The sequence below is a fragment of the Pongo abelii genome, chromosome 8 (assembly GCF_028885655.2).
Source record: "Pongo abelii isolate AG06213 chromosome 8, NHGRI_mPonAbe1-v2.0_pri, whole genome shotgun sequence".
NCBI lineage: Eukaryota > Metazoa > Chordata > Mammalia > Primates > Hominidae > Pongo > Pongo abelii.
This window is the reverse complement of record NC_071993.2, coordinates 59,825,985-59,841,701: the sequence shown is the minus strand read 5'-3', so window position 1 is coordinate 59,841,701 and position 15,717 is coordinate 59,825,985. Positions and strand designations below refer to the sequence as shown.

The 15,717-nt window shown below is 35.3% G+C and overlaps 1 protein-coding gene across 9 annotated transcripts in view; it reads left to right on the top strand.

Moving 5' to 3' along the window:
- CCSER2 (coiled-coil serine rich protein 2) overlaps positions 1 to 15,717 on the top strand; it is a 188,410-nt gene that overhangs the window by 38,077 nt on the left and 134,616 nt on the right. For all 9 annotated transcript variants that reach the window (XM_024253157.3, XM_024253161.3, XM_054521706.2 and 6 more), the window contains 2 exons: positions 3,079 to 4,534; positions 5,685 to 5,881. In XM_024253157.3, the coding sequence (XP_024108925.1) occupies positions 3,118 to 4,534; positions 5,685 to 5,881 (1,614 nt within the window). In that variant the 5' untranslated portion in view covers positions 3,079 to 3,117. The remainder of the gene's footprint in view (positions 1 to 3,078; positions 4,535 to 5,684; positions 5,882 to 15,717) is intronic.

Sequence of the window (15,717 nt, the reverse complement as noted above, 5' to 3'; positions counted from 1 at the left end):
AGACTTTGCTTTTGCCCTTCTGTGGCCCTGTGCTTTCCCATCTCCTTAGATTGCGTTAAATGTCCTATACCAGTCTCATTTCATACTGCTGAGGGTACAGTACATGTCTGTGGGATTCAGATCCTTCCCTCAACTCAGTATAGGGCCTTAGAAGTTGGCAGATCCTGGTGATGCCTCTGCCTAGGTTTTGAAGCCTCTGTGCTCGGGATATTTTTCCTCAACTTTTCTAGGGCATGGAAAATCAAATTTTTCTATCCAAACTAGAGATATTTCTTAAAATTTTCAAGTTTTTTAGTTCACATTTCTTTCTCACTTCTGCTTCCAGGCAGTAATCAGGCTGCCAGTCATACTGTACCATACAGAATTTCTGTCCGCTACTTTTTAAACTTTATAGGTTCTTAGTTTAAATAGTTTTTTGTGTTACAGTATGTAACTGGTAGGTTTTCTGCTAAAAAAAAAATCACATACACACATATATATATATCTCTTAGTTGTTGGTAACAGGACGTTCTTTAGTCTTTTTTCACTCTATACGTGAACATTTGTACGATTTTCTAAATATTTACTTTTGACCTAATAACATGTATTATAGGAACTCTACTTCTTAGGCCAGGGTTGACTTGGAATCAGTTGTTTTAAAAATAAAAAAAAATTCTCATGGCTTTAGTAATTAAGGTTTTTCAAATGTCTTCTAGCTTTTATAAAACCATGTATTTTTTTTAAAAAATAATATGTTCTTTAATTACCTTTTATTTCACTGGCTTTAAGGGAACAGGTGATTTTTGGCTGCATGAATGAATTGTATAGTGCTCAAGTCTGAGATTTTAGTGCACGTGCCACCTGAGTAGTGTACATTGTACCCTACTACATTGTGTAGTTTTTAAAAAATCTCTCATCCCTTTCCCATCATCCCCCTTTCTGAGTCTCCAGTGTCCATTATACCTCTCTGTATGCCTTTGCATACCCATAACTTAGCTCCCAATTACAAGTAAGAACATATGGTATTTGGTTTTTCATTCCTGAATTACTTCAGAATAATGGCCTCCATCTCCATCCACGTTGCTTCAAAAGATATTATTTCATTCTTTTTTATGGCTGAGTAGTATCCCATGGTGTATTTTCTTAATTCACTCATCGGTTGATGGGTACTTAGGTTGGTTCCACATCTGGCAATTGTGAATGTTGCTGTGATAAACATACATATGCAGGTTTGTTTTTTTTTTTTTTTTGATACAGTTTTCCTTTGGTTAGATACCCAATAGTGAGATTGCTGGATCAAATGGTAGATTTAGTTCTTTGAGAAATCTACATACTGTTTCCCATAGAGGTGGGACTAATTTACATTGACACCAGCAGTACCTAAATGTTCCCTTTTCATCACATCTATGCCAATATCTATTGTTTTTTGATTTTTTAATAATAGCCATTCTGGCTGGGATAAGGTGATATCTCATTGTGGTTTTAATTTGTATGTCCCTGATGATTAGTGATGTTGAGCATTTTTTTTCATGTTTCTTGGTCATTGTATACCTTCTTTTGAAAAATGTTTATTAATGTTATTTGCCCACTTTTTGATGGGATTATTTTTTTCCTTGCAGATTAGTTGGAGTTCCTTATAGATTCTGGATATTAATCTTTTGTTAGATGCATAGTTTGCAAATATTTTCTCCCATTCTGTGGGTTGTCTGTTTACTCTGATTATTTTTTGCTGACCAGAAGCTTTTTAGTTTAATTAGGTCGCATTTATTTTTTTGTTGCATTTGCTTTTGGTGTCTTAGTCATAAATTCTTTGCCTAGACCAATATCCAGAAGAGTTTTTCCTAGGTTTTCTTCTAGCATTTTTATGGTTTCATGCCTTGGATTTAAGTCTTAAATCCATCTTGGTTGATTTTTGTATATGGTAAGAGATAGGGATCCAATTTCATTCGTCTACATGTGGCTATCCAGTTTTCCTGGCAACATTTATTGAATATGGCGTTCTTTTCCCAATTTTCGTTTATGTATGCTTTGTCAAAGGTCAGTTGATTGTATTTGGCTTTATTTCTGGGTTCTCTACTCTGTTCCTTTGCTCTGTGTATGTACTTTTATACCAGTACCATGCTGTTTTTGTTAGTATAGTAGCCTTGTAGTATAATTTGAAGTCGAGTAATGTGATGCCCCCAGATTTGGTTTTTTGTTTAAGATTGCTTTTTGGTTCCATATGCATTTTAGGATTGTTTTGTCTAATTCTAGGAAAAATGATGTTGTTATTTCACAAATTGCATTGAATCTGTAGACTCCTTTGGGCAGCATGGTCATTTTCATGATATGGCTTCCTCTAATGCATGAGTGTGGGATGTATTTCCATTCGTTTGCATTGTCTGATTTCTTTCGGAAGTGTTTTGCACTTCTTGTAGAGATCTTTTACTTCTTTGGTTAAGTATTCCTAGGTATTTTATTTTATTTTTTTGCAGCTATGGTCAAAGGGATTGAGTTCTTGATTCTCAGCTTAGTCATTGTTGGTGTGCTACTGATTTGTGTACTTTGATTTTGCAACCTGTGACCTTACTGGATTTATTAAATCTTGGAATCTTTTGGAGGAGTCCGTAGGATTTTCTAGATATATAATCATATCATTGGCAAACAGAGACAGTTTGACTTCTTCTTTTCCAATCTGAATGCCTTTTATTTCATTCTCTTGCCTGAGTGCACTGGCTGTGGCTTTCCATATGTTCTTATTTTTAAAGGAGAGACTTTTACCCAAAATGAAAAAATTGTTTGGACTGGAAATTGGAAGAAGTACTCTGTAAGTATTATTTTTTACATAGTCAAATTTGGTGGTTTAATTTTATTATTTCTGGATTTTGCTGTCATTCATAGCATACATTTATAAAAGTTTATAAAAATGTTCTTTATTTTCTTCCAACATAAAGTTATTAATTTAATTAGTGCATTCGGTATTTGCCAGGAGTTCTGTAGGAATCATGAGTAGCTTTTGGGTTTTTCTGCATATAAAAGTGTAAGTATCATATTATGTAATAATTCATGTAATTATCCTTATTTAGGAATGTTTAATGTACATCTTTTTTCTCTTCACAGATTCTGTCAACTTTTAAGAACAAATGCACCTTATAGCTCATGGAAGAAAAAACACAAATCAAGACATTTTTGGGTTCCAAGTTGCCAAAGTATGGAACAAAATCTGTAAGAAGTACATTGCAGCCAATGCCAAATGGGACACCTGTTAATTTATTAGGAACTTCCAAGAATAGTAATGTCAAAAGTTACATCAAAAATAATGGCTCTGATTGTCCATCATCTCATTCATTTAATTGGAGGAAAACAAATAAATATCAACTTTGTGCACAGGGTGCCGAAGAGCCTAACAATACTCAAAATTCACATGATAAAATAATTGATCCTGAAAAACGTGTTCCTACTCAAGGAATGTTTGATAAAAATGGGATAAAGGGAGGTTTGAAAAGTGTTTCTTTATTCACATCAAAGTTAGCAAAGCCATCCACTATGTTTGTGTCATCTACAGAGGAGTTAAACCAAAAGTCTTTTTCTGGACCATCTAATTTGGGTAAATTCACCAAAGGCACATTATTAGGAAGGACTTCATATTCTTCGGTCAGTACTCCAAAATCACAGTTGAATGGATTTTATGGAAACCGGTCGGCTGGTAGCATGCAAAGGCCTAGAGCGAACTCCTGTGCCACCAGAAGCAGTTCTGGAGAAAGCTTAGCTCAATCCCCAGACAGTAGTAAATCTATTAATTGTGAAAAAATGGTAAGGTCACAAAGTTTTTCACATTCCATTCAGAATTCATTCCTTCCACCTTCATCTATAACCAGATCACATTCCTTTAATAGAGCTGTGGATCTTACAAAGCCTTATCAGAACCAACAGCTATCCATTAGAGTGCCTCTACGGTCAAGTATGCTAACAAGAAATTGCCGGCAGCCAGAAGTGCTCAATGGGAATGAACATTTGGGGTATGGATTTAATAGGCCTTATGCTGCTGGTGGAAAGAAGTTGGCTTTACCAAATGGCCCAGGTGTAACTTCTACTTTAGGTTATAGAATGGTTCATCCCTCTCTGCTGAAATCTAGCCGATCTCCATTTTCTGGGACTATGACAGTTGATGGAAATAAAAATTCACCTGCTGACACATGTGTAGAGGAAGATGCTACAGTTTTGGCTAAGGACAGAGCTGCTAATAAGGACCAAGAACTGATTGAAAATGAAAGTTATAGAACAAAAAACAACCAGACCATGAAACATGATGCTAAAATTAGATACCTGAGTGATGATGTGGATGACATTTCCTTGTCGTCTTTGTCATCTTCTGATAAGAATGATTTAAGTGAAGACTTTAGTGATGATTTTATAGATATAGAAGACTCCAACAGAACTAGAATAACTCCAGAGGAAATGTCTCTCAAAGAAGAGAAACATGAAAATCGGCCACCACAGGATATGTTTGATTCCCCCAAGGAAAATGAAAAAGCCTTCAGTAAAACTGATGAATGGATAGATATAAGTGTCTCTGGTAAATATTACTTACCTTAAGTTTTTTTTCTTTCTTTTAAATAATATAACTGAACTTACATTTAGGATTATCTTCAGATAGATTTCAAGATATTATCAGTTTCACGGAGGGATAGATCTAGACAAAATTGAGGTGGGGCAACGTTTATTTTCCTGTGACTTTTGCTCCATACCCCATTTTTCACCCTATCCAAGACAATATTAATAAAACCACTCTTAACCTTTGTTGTTCTTTAGCTGTTATACACAGCCTATTCCTGCTTAGTATATGCAGTGCTTCTAAATGACTTCTCCTGCCTACCTTAACCAGTGTGGTATGCCATTAAACAAATCATCTCTTCTCTTAGGATAGCATTTCATTTCTATTTGTTAAGAGTAAAGCTGTACCAAAGGGTACAATGAGATAATATAGGTTATGTGTAATCTCATGGATTTTTTTATCCTGGAAAATTTTTCTTGTTTAGCAATTTTTGTAGATACACTTCCTGAGAGAGCTTTATTTATTTATTAAACTGAAGAAAGTGAAATAATACCTGTTAAACATTTCCTCTTATGTTTGGTTATCCTGTTACTAAATGCTGGATAAAATGTATTTGGTATTTGTATGCCCATATACCTGAATAAAGAACAACTAAAGGGATTAGATATAGACATGTGGTATAATCAGGGGACTAGATCGTGCATAGAAATGCATGTACAAACCCTTGATTGTCTATAGGTCTTCTAAAAGAGACTGCCGGAACAAGTTTATTTTTTTATAGGGAGGCAATTATGAGTACCCTACATTATTTAATCTATGAAGTTAAATAGTGTACACAGAGGAAAAGGAGTTTCCTGGCCAGTGTTTAAAAATAAATATCTTGGGAAATATAGGAATATGAGGGTTTATTTACATTTTCGGAAATATTACAGAAGTGAAAGATGACTGGATGAATTTTCTTTTCCTCTATTAGAAAATGTTTCAGTAGGTTATTTTAAAGATTTTGGCTCTTGATGTTTTTATTGCTTAGGATATAGAAAATGCTACAGTTATGAGTGCTTTTTTTGAGCCAGCTTTTTTGCTATGATATATCAAATTATTAGCACTTATATTTTTAGGACATGAGAAACAATTATATTTTTGTGAATCAATAACCTTTTTTCTCTTGAAGACAGGAGTGAATGTACAAAACATACTTCTGGGAATAATTTGGTTTCACCAGATACAGACTACAGAGCTGGTTCTTCGTTTGAACTCTCTCCATCTGATAGCTCTGATGGTACATACATGTGGGATGAAGAAGGCTTGGAACCCATTGGAAATGTCCATCCAGTTGGGAGCTATGAGTCCTCTGAAATGAACAGCATAGTATGTATGGATTTATGTACTCTTGGAATATTTTGGTTACCCTACTATAGAGAGACTTGTGATATGATTAATTTTGTAAAAAATTTATGAATTAACTTTACTACTTTGAGAAATGGAAATTCGTATTTGTTAAGAGCCTATAAAATATCTGACTCTAATATGAAATAAAGCATGGAGAATATATTACATTTGACTTAAATATACTCAACATGTTTACATATATATTCCTCATACATATGTGAATACTGTATTAGTAGGTTAATCTATGCCAGTGGTTCTCAAAGACTGGGGGAGGAGGCCAATGACTGGAGGTGGTTTTGGTTGTCATATTGATGAGTGCTTCTTGGCATCTAGTGGGTAGATGCCAAGGATGTTGTTTAACATCCCACAGTCCACAAGACAGAGACCACAATGAATTATCTAGCCTAAGATGGCAGTAGTGCTGCTGTTGAGAAACCTTGGCCTGTGCTATACTGAGGTAACATTGAAGTGCCAACTCTCAGTGGGATAATACAATACAAGTGTATTATTTTACTCTTAGAAAGTCTATTGTGGATCTGGACAGCTCTCTAGGGCAGCTGTCTTTAGTGATCTAAGCTGCTTTGATTTTGGGGCTTGACCATCTTTTGAGGTCCCTTCTTTTCACTATGGCAGAGGAAGAGAGTGCCAGAGGGTCTCACACGTATAATTACTTGCATTGGCCTGCAGGCAACACTTGGCACTTCTGTTCATGATCTGTTGACCAGAACTAATCATGTGGTCCCATCTGAGTACTAAAGGGACAGGAAGTGTAATCTTTGTGTGTGCCTGGAAGGCAAGGGAATCAGGTATGGGCAAGTGTTAGAAGACCTGCCATGAATTTATATGTGCATATTTTAAGAAACATGGCAAATAATATGGATAATATGCCATATGGGTAAAGTGTAATTGGTATGTTTAAAGTGACTCATTGCAGTTATTCAGTATATAAAATATGATTTTCCAGTAGTTGTATGGGGAAATTGGTAGTCTTTGTGGCTATATTAAATTCCAAGTGGATTTCAGGCAGTGTAATTTTCTATACTCCTGTAAACCTTTTACTTAAGCCATTGTTACCAGAGGCTTAAATTGCACAAACATTTCTTTAACCCCTGTCAACACCTTGCATACAAACATTTAATTTAGAGACAGTGTCTTCATCTCATTAGATAAAGGAGGCTCAGAAAAGATAACAGTTTAAGACCTTACATGCTGTCTTACTAGGAGTTATAAGGCAAATGATTGAAGTGCAAATGAACATGGTGTCCAGCAGATGGCAGCAATAAACCACTTAGTACCTGACAGTTTTTGGAGGCTGCCTTCATTCAGTTCATTGTTGCTGTAACTAATCACAAAATAGCTTTCGCTAAAAGATTTCAGAATGCATCTGGATTGACTGTTAGTCCTTAAGATCCATGAGTTTCCTCCTTGTTCAGTAGGTTTATGTCTATGGTATGGGAAGCAAAAAACATTCATTCTGTGCTTTGGAACAAGATGGTGTTACTTTCTCTTCTGATCTAAGGAGAAGAAGACAAAGTCTGAGAAAGAATAGAGAATTGATGGCAAAAGTTGAGAACCATGTGTTGAGTTCTTGTACAGTGATGTTGAATTTACCCTTTTTGCTCTGAAGTTACGTGAATTTTTTGTTTTGTATAAATTTTAGGCGTGTACCTGTTCAGAATTGTTGGGTTTTTGTTTTTTTTTGTTTGTTTTTTTTTGGTGAATTGGACTTTCCATCATTACTTAGTGATCTTCTCTATCTCTAATTATGCTTTTTGTTTTCAGACTCCTTTTTTTCCAAATATTAATATACTTTATCAGTTTTATTTATATATTTTCCCTTCTTTTACTATCAGTCTTTTTTATGTATAGCAAATAGTTTATTATTTTAAAATTTTCAGTTTGTCTTTTTCTTTTGACTAGTGAGTTTAATCCTTTTATGTTTGCATTTATTGTTATACTTGGACTGTATTTACTCTGCCATCTTATTATTTTTATTTAAATTGTCTTGCTTTTTTTTCTGTTTCTTTTTTCTTTTTTTTTTTTTCCTACAGTGGTTCAAAGTAGTATCTCTTACTTAACCCCTAAAGACCCTTAGGATATTCTCACTTTTCTTGTCTCTGCAACACTGCTTCTACCAGTCCAGGTAAAGATAAGGAGCTTTCACTAGAATGTACATCAACTGTGTCACTTCTAACACAGTTTAGTTCCACCCACTGTTCATTTCTGCTGACATTGTTTTTGTAGTAAGTCTTCCTTTTTGAAAGAAACAGTGTGTTGATATACATTCTGGTACAATCTCCTAATCATGTCAAGGATCCCAACAAATAGTTTGTAGACTGACTACTTTTCATAACACCAGTCTAGAATCCTGGCTATTTATTTGTTTACATGCTACCAGTATTATGCAGAAGTCTAATTTACGTACAGTAAAATGCACAAATCTTCTGCAGACAGACCGGAGAATTTTGATAAATGTGAATGCTTGTTTGACAATCATCCATATTAAGATATAGAATACTCCCATTGCTCCAGAGTGTTCCCTTTCTGTTCCTTTCAGTCAGTCATTCTCTTACTCTGCAATCACTGTTGGTTTCTCTCACTATAAATTAGTTTTGACTGTTCTTGAACTTTATATAAATGAAATCATAAAGATGTGCTGGTTTATATCCAGCTTCTTTTCATTAATATTATGTATTTGTCAGTTGTAGTTTCTTTACTCTTGCATCATATTCCTTTGTGTGAATATACTACAACTTATCTTATTGTTCATGAGCATTTAGGTTGGTTCCAGTTTCTGGCTATTAGAGTATTGCATGATTGTGAAGATTTTGATATATTTTTTTTGGTGAACATTTATTCATTTTTGTTGGAAAAATGTGTAGGAGAGAGATTCCTGGGTTATAGGCTATGCTGATGGATAAAGATGCTGTCAGTGTTTCAAAGTGATTGTGCCTGTTTACACTCCCCACTGGCAGTAAATGAACATTCCAGAAAACTCACCATCTTGTCTATTCTTGGTGCTTTGTGCCTTTTTGCATTTTTGCTATTTTGTGGGTATAGTAGTATTGCATTGAGATTTTGTCTTGTATTTTTTGATAACTACTCACAGAGCACCTTCACATATGTTTATTGGGCCATTAGGATATATCCTCTTCTGTCAAGTGTCTTCTGTTGGGTTTGTTTTCTTAATGATTTGTAAAAATTCTTCATATTTTTTGATATAAATATTTATTTTGTATCAATATGTAGATGTTTGTATTCATGTGTATATTTATATTTTATATATGTAGAGTGTATTCTTTACTGTGAGTTGCTTTTGAAATCTCTTAGTAGTGTCTATTGATACAGAACTTACCGATTTTGATATTGTCCAGTTTTACAAGTTTTCCCTTTACCGTTACCACTTTTTTTAAAACTGTTTGTGAAGTCTTTTCCCACCTTAATATCATGAATATATGTTTCAATGTTTTGCCATAAAAGCATTATTTATTTTTAACCTTTTACCTGTAGGTCTCTAGTCCCCATCTGGAAATTATTTTTGTGTATGGTGTGAGATAGATGTCAATATTAATTTATTTTAGTCATCTTTCCCCCACTGTACTTCAGGGTCATCCTTGTCATAAATCAATGACTGCATATATAAATATTTCATTGCATAGACAAATATTTCTGTTTATTTTGTCAGTTATATGTTATTTTCATTATCGTAGCTTTAAAATAAATTTTGCTGCCTGGTAGGGTAAGTCTTCCAGCTTTGCCTTTTCCAAGATTTCCGTAGCACTTCTTAGCCTTTTGTATTTCCAATTAAATATTAGAATGAGCTTGTCAATTTCCAGGAAGGACCTGCAGGGATTTTGAATGGGATTGCATTGAATTTATAGATGATTTTGGAGAGAATTGACATATTTATGATGGAGATATAGTCCTCCATTAATTTCAGACTTTAGAAATACTTCTTGCTAATGTTTTGTACTTTTCTATAAAATGTTACACGTTTGATTTTGACACTGTAAGTGGTACCATTTTTATAGTTTTATGAGTTTTTGTTGTATATACAAATATACCTGATTTTTGTCATGTATATTTGACTTTTCTAATAACCTTGTAAATTCATCTACTAGTTATAATAATTTGCCTTTGGATGATTTTGGAACTTGTATATACACTCTATAATCATACCATTTGCAAAAAAGTTGCCTCACAACCCCAGCGCTTGCCCTATTACACAAGTTAGGACCACCAACGTAACGTTGAATTGAAATGGTGATAGAATTTCAGAGAGAAAGCCTTAATAGTTCACCATTAAAGTTTTTGGGAGTTGAGAGGGAGTTTAATCAGAGTATGGAAATTCTCTTTTATTTTGTTTGCTGAATTTTTGTTGCAAATGAATATTAAGTTTTACCAAATGCTTTCTCTACATCTGTTGAGATAATGAAATTTTTTTGTGTTAGTGTGGTAGATTGCATGGCTTGATTTTCAAACAGTAAACTACGTTTTCATTCTTAGAATACATTCACTTGGTCGTGATGTATTATCTTTTCAAATGTTGTTAAACTAGATTTTCTAATTTTTAAATTTTAAAATTATTTTTTTTAATTAAATTTTTTTTTTTTGAGACGAAGTCTCGCTCTTCTCACCCAGGCTGGAGTGCAGTGGTGCAATCTTGGCTCACTGCAACCTCTGCCTCCCAGGTTCAAGCATTTCTTCTGCCTCAGCCTCCCGAGTAGCTGGGATTACAGGCGCCTGCCACCACACCTGGCTAAATTTTGTATTTTTAGTAGAGACGGGGTTTCACCATGTTGGCCAGGCTGGTCTTGAACTCCTGACCTCAGGCGATCCGCCTGCCTTGGCCTCCCAAAATAGTGGGATTACAGGCATAAGCCACCGCACCTGGCCTAAAAATTAATTTTTAGAAAAGAGATAGGGTCTTGCTATATTGTCCAGGCTGGCCTTGAACTCCTGGGCTGAAGTAATCCTCCTCCCACAATCTCCCAAGTAGCTGGGACTACAGGTGCATGCCACTATACCCAGCTCTGCTAATAGTCTATGTTTTTGCATGTATGTTCATGAGTAAGATTGTTCTATTCTGTAATTTTCTTGTTTTTCTACTGATGTTCTTGCCATGTTTTGGTATCAAGATCATGCTGGCTTTATAATGAGTCGAGAAGTGTTTCTTATTTTTCTGTCCTTTGAAAGAATTTGTGTACAACTAACGTGCTTATTCCTTAGGTATGTAAAAGAATTTGCCAGAATTCAGCCTTCTGGACCTGGAGTTTTCTTTATGAGAAGGTTTTTAATAACAGTTTTAATTTTTAGATATTGGCATATTAAAATTTGTATGTATATTTGTGTTGGTTTTTGAAAATTTGTCCATTTCATCTAAACTTGTCATTTGTTGGTGAAAGTTGTTTAGGATTATCCTCTTTTTAACATCTTTAGGGTCTTATAGGGACGTCTGCTTTTCATTCCTAATACTGGTTATTGGTGTTTCCTCTCTTTTTCTTCGTTTCCAAGAACCAAATTTGGGCTTTGCTGATTTTTCTATATTGTGCTTATTTTCTGTTTTTATTGATTTTGGTTTATATCTTTATTTCCTTTCTTCTACTTTTCTTTAGTTTAATTTGTTTTTTCTTTTCCAAAATTTTTGACATGGAAACTAGATAATTGATTTTTAGCCTTTCTCCCTTCTCTGGCATATGAATGAATTCTCATAAAGAGAAGCCTTTATTATTTGGGAAAGAATGCATTCAGTAAACACCCTACTAGTAAATATAGCAGTTAGTTTCTTTTTATGTGCGTTGTTTTAAAATTATGAATTCTAAGGCATGTTGTATAGGCCATTTTCCTTAATGCATTTATATATCTATGAACAATATATAGTATGATTTTGTATGTATTTTACAACTTAGGTAAGTGATACATAATATTCTACAGGTTTCTTTTTTAACTCAATTTTATGTTTTTTTGTGTATATGTGTATTTATATTGTAGTTCTAATTCATATTTATTACTTTATAATATTCTGTCATTTGATTATACCAGTATTTTTCTCTGTTCCCCTGCTAATCCACGTTTCAGTTATTCTTTATTGCTAATAATAATGTCTACATGGTGTAGCAGTGAACATTCGGATTCAATTCTCTTTGATCATATAAGTCAGTTTCTTTAGGATATAAACCTAGCTATAGCGTTCCTAGGATATAAAACTAGAAATAGTGTATTTTCAGCTTTAATGATATTATCAAACTTCTCCCTAAAATGGTCCTACCAGTGTATACCTTCCAGTAGAGGATGAGAATTTCTGTCACTCCTCATCTGAACCCCATATGTCGTCATCTGACTTCAACATTTTAATCAGTCTGGTGATTGTGAGATGATACATAATTTTAATTTACATTTACACCGTTATTGATTTTGTCATTTTTTTCACACATTTTACTGGCTGTTTTGTTTCCTTTTATGTAAATTTTTACTTCACTGATTTTTCAATTGGGTTTTGCCATTTTTCTTATTGATACAGAAGAGTTTTTTATGTGGTTGGAATTTAATTCTTATTAAATGTGTTGCAGATAATCTTCTCTGAGCCTGTTGCTTCTGTTTTGTTTTTTGTATCTTTTTACCATTCATAGTTTTTACTTTTGACAATTAAATTTAGTAATGTTTTTCTTCATGGTTTTTGCTTCACATGCTCATGTATGGCGTGTGTGTATAAGACACCCTTTCCCATCCTAAGGCCATAGAGGTATTTTGTTTACAGAGAGGTGTTATTGCGTAATGATTAAGAGCCAGGGCTCCAGAACAAGCTAAGTTAAAACTCCACCTCTGTCATGTACTAGCTGTGTCTCTCCTGGGATTCTCTGTGTTCCTTTCTTTTTTTTTTTTTTGAGACAGAGTGTAGCTCTGTCGCCCAGGCTGCAGTTCAGTGGCACAATCTCGACTTACTGTAAGCTCTGCCTTCCTGGGTTCACGCCATTCTCCTGTCTCAGCCTCCCAAGTAGCTGAGACTACAGGTGCCCGCCACCACGCCAGGCTAATGTTTTTGTATTTTTAGTAGAGATGGGGTTTCACCGTGTTAGCCAGGATGGTCTCGATCTCCTGACCTCGTGATCTGCCCACCTCGGCCTCCCAAAGTGCTGGGATTACAGGCGTGAGCCACCATGCCCAGCCTGTCTGTGTTCCTTTTTTAAAAATATAGATGGTAATTGTACCCACCTCCAGGGCTGATGTTAGGAAGTACATGCCTGAATGGTATGACAGTCATGTGATTCCCTGGTGATACTGGTTGTTGAGTATTTTGAGTATCATCTCTCACTAACTCATGGGATTACTATGAACATTAAATGAGGTCATATATATAAAGTACTTATTAATGCCAGGGATATAACAAGAGCTCAACAGATGTTTGTTATTTTGCTTTCTGATTGTTTTGTTTTACATTTAAGACTTCATCCGAAGTTGGTATTAGGCACAATAATTTACACTCATTAATATTCTTCCACAATATACTTGGGGTGCTATGCAGAAAAGAGTTAATGTCTCAGGTCTAAGATTGCTTCTTCTTAGATAACCCGCTTGAAAGGTTGGCACTGGGCTGGTAAACAGTTCTTTAGAGTGCTATAAAATTTTTCATAAATGATAAGAGCACAGTAGGTTTGCTGTGCCTAAACTGTTGCACAGATAATGTGATTTATGCTGAATACCTGCTTTCTTTCTGGGAGTCTAGAATTTTGGTATATGCGAGGCAGAGGGTACCCACAAGACCATCCCCCAGTGAAACCTTGGGAGCTGAGTTTCTTAAGAACATCCATGGTGATCCGGGCGCGGTGGCTCATGCCTGTAATCCCAGCACTTTGGGAGGCTGAGGCAGGTGGATCACCTGAGGTCAGGAGTTCAAGACCAGCCTGACCAATATGGTGAAATCCCATCTCTACTAAAAATACAAAAATTAGCCGAGCGTGGTGGCACGTGCCTGTAGTCCCAGCTACTCGGGAGGCTAGGAGAATTGCTTGAACCCGGGCAGCAGAGGTTGCAGTGAGCCCAGATCATGCCAGTGCACTCCAGCCTGGGTGACAGAGCAAGACTTTCTCAAAAAAAAAAAAAATAACATCCGTATCGTGGACAAGACTTTGCACTCTTTGCATGTATTGTCACAACTGGTTGCTGGAGGAATTAAGCACATCCTGTGTAACTCCATTGGGAGAGGACTCCTGGAAGCTTACACCTGATTTTGCCCCATGTGACTTTTCCTTTCTTATTTTGCTTTGTATCCTGCTGGAATAAATCTTAGTTGTTGGTATTACTGTATGCTGAATCCTTTGACTCCTTTTAGTGAATTTTCTATTTTGGGAGTGGGCTTAGGGACTCCTGACACAGGTACTGATATGAAGTTATCTTTGTTTACTTCATGATAGCATCTTTTTTTGTTCATCATCTTTTATATTAGTCCTTTGAAATAGCTATGGACTACCTGCTACCTTTGGTTTCAGACTAGGATGAATTCTAGAGGAGTTGAGTAAATTGGCACTGATAGGTTGGGAAGTAGTTTACTACTTGTTACACTCTCAGTCTCAGAATTTTTGAACTCAATAAACTTTTAACTGATATTTAACTTTCTTGAAGATTAAATATAGCATTTTTTCTGATAAATATTATTATAATCATTGTATGTGCACAATCTTAGGCAAAAACATTTTTTTCTCTTGTAAACACAGTGAGCCATACTCAGAATCTTCTTTGCAGCAATGCTATGACAATACAAGAGCTCTCATTGAAGAATAGTTGAACTACAATGTCATGATGATTGATTTTCTAACACTAAAATATTTAGGAGGTGATAATTTTAAATCATCACATGGAGTGCCTTTATTTTTGGAATGATTTTTATAGGGGACCCAAAGAAGTGTTTGAATCAGATCATCACTGAAAGTATCTGGCTTTATTTTTGTGTTATCAGCCTTGCCTTATCTTCACATAGTGGGGAATTTTAACTCCTTACTTAAATGAGATTCTTGTTCACTTTAAAAGGTAGATCCAAAAACTTACTTGTATGCTTTTGACACACCAACAAGTAGGTATGCCTTCATTTTCATGAGGCTAACACATTTTATTTACATTTCTTTATCTGTGTTTTACTAAGAGGAGAGCTGGCTAGATTTGGGTTTCTACCTCGTGATTGATATAGCTAGACTTTATTGAGATTTAAATGTCTGCTGAATGTCATAATATTCTTAGCAGTGTTTGTGTGGGTATATGAGTTCCCTAGATTATTCGCACTGAAATTTGGAATTTCTCTAGTCCAAAAATATAGAAGAAGAATATAAAAATATCAAACCTGGCTTATATTTGCCTTATTTGGTTTTGAGTTTTAGAATGAATTTAGGAAGTTTTTAATTGCTCTCTAATTTTGTATCTGTGATATTTTACTTAGCTTGGGTTATTTTACTCTAAGGAAGAGACCAGAGATGCGTTAATCTTTTTATTTATTTATTTATTTATTTATTAATATTTTGAGACGGCATCTCCCTCTGTCGCCCAGGCTGGAGTGCACTGGCGTGATCTCGGCTCACTGCAAACTCCCCCTCCCGAGTTCACGCCAGTCTCCTGCCGCAGCCTCCCGAGTAGCTGGGACTACAGGTGCCTGCCACCATACCTGGCTGATTTTTTGTATTTTTAGTAGAGATGGTGTTTCACCATGTTAACCAGGATGGTCTCGATCTCCTGACCTCGTGATCTACCCACCTCAGCCTCCCAAAGTGCTGGGATTACAAGCGTGAGCCACCGTACCCAGCTGAGATGCTTTATTCTTTCTAACATGT